The following is a 1,130-nucleotide window of genomic DNA, read 5'->3' on the forward strand; positions in this document are numbered from 1 at the left end:
CAAAGGGTTGATACAAGCTTTTCTATCTCCCTTGGCCAGATCCGTGTCTCTATTGAGACAACAACCTCCTGGTTCTCCAGCTGTACTTCCTGTGAGAACACCCCTTACCTGGAATAAACTGTACATTGGATAATAGAGATAGCAGCCTCACTTATAGTTTTAGATGGCTACTGCCCTCATAAGACCTTGGAATATACATATATATATATATATATATATATATATATATATATGAAATTCCAATACTTTGACCTAAGTATTCCTGAACTAAATTTTGTCACAAAGTTCATCTGTAATTTAGAGGGTGTAGGGACGGTGACTGGAGAAATGGCTCAGTCTGCAAGTGCTTTCATTTTAAACATGAGGGCGTGAGGTGTGTCCTTTTTTCATGCAGAAAGGGGCAGGTGGTGGCTTGTGCTTCTCAGTAGATGACAAGGAAATACAAGGAAATCCTTAGTGAGATTTAGATAAAAATAATAGGCATTGTTTCCAAAAGTAAGGCAGAAATCACCTGAGGAACTTCTTACAACATAGATCTCTGAAATCCAGAGTCATTTGTACACACACACACACACACACACACACACACACACTCTTACATGTACATGCACTTCCATGTATACTCATATACACAAAGAATGAATAAGGACCAACTCACACTAACAAGATAACCGATTCCTGTGGTGTTCCTGGCTAGGAGTATCCCGGCACTGAAGAAGGCGCCTATCCCGCTTGGACCGGACAGGCAGACTTGAAGTCGCCCAACGAGGACACTCGCCACTTTGCTCTTTTCAACATGATTCGCTGCCTGAGCAGGGACACGCACAGGGCTGACAACTACCTCAAGGTCCTGAGGTGCCGGGAGGTCTTTAACAATGCGTGCTGAGTGCTTGTCTATGTCGTCTTCCATGGAAATGCCCCTTATGGATCTAGCCCCACAAGAACCCTTTAATTTCCTACTGTTTAAGCTTATGCATGCTGTAAGAAAAAAAATAATAATAATAATAAAGTGACTTTTTGAAATGACCAGCCCAAGTGAAATGTCATCCATCAGTATCTTTTGTCCATTTACTGCAAAACTGATGTGTAGTATTGTGATTTCATATAAGAACTTGTCACAATTGAAGTTT

The 1,130-nt window shown here is 41.1% G+C and overlaps 1 protein-coding gene across 1 annotated transcript in view; it reads left to right on the forward strand.

Annotated features, from left to right (window-relative positions):
• The window catches only part of LOC108490016 (prolactin-3B1-like), a 4,951-nt gene extending 4,065 nt beyond the window's left edge, over positions 1 to 886 (forward strand). The window contains exon 5 of the mRNA XM_017794776.1: positions 698 to 886. Within this exon, the coding sequence (XP_017650265.1) occupies positions 698 to 886 (189 nt within the window). The remainder of the gene's footprint in view (positions 1 to 697) is intronic.
• The last annotated feature ends 244 nt before the right edge of the window (positions 887 to 1,130 follow it).

The sequence above is a fragment of the Nannospalax galili genome, unplaced genomic scaffold (genome assembly GCF_000622305.1).
Source record: "Nannospalax galili isolate Female #2095 unplaced genomic scaffold, S.galili_v1.0 scaffold727, whole genome shotgun sequence".
In the NCBI taxonomy this organism is placed as follows: domain Eukaryota; kingdom Metazoa; phylum Chordata; class Mammalia; order Rodentia; family Spalacidae; genus Nannospalax; species Nannospalax galili.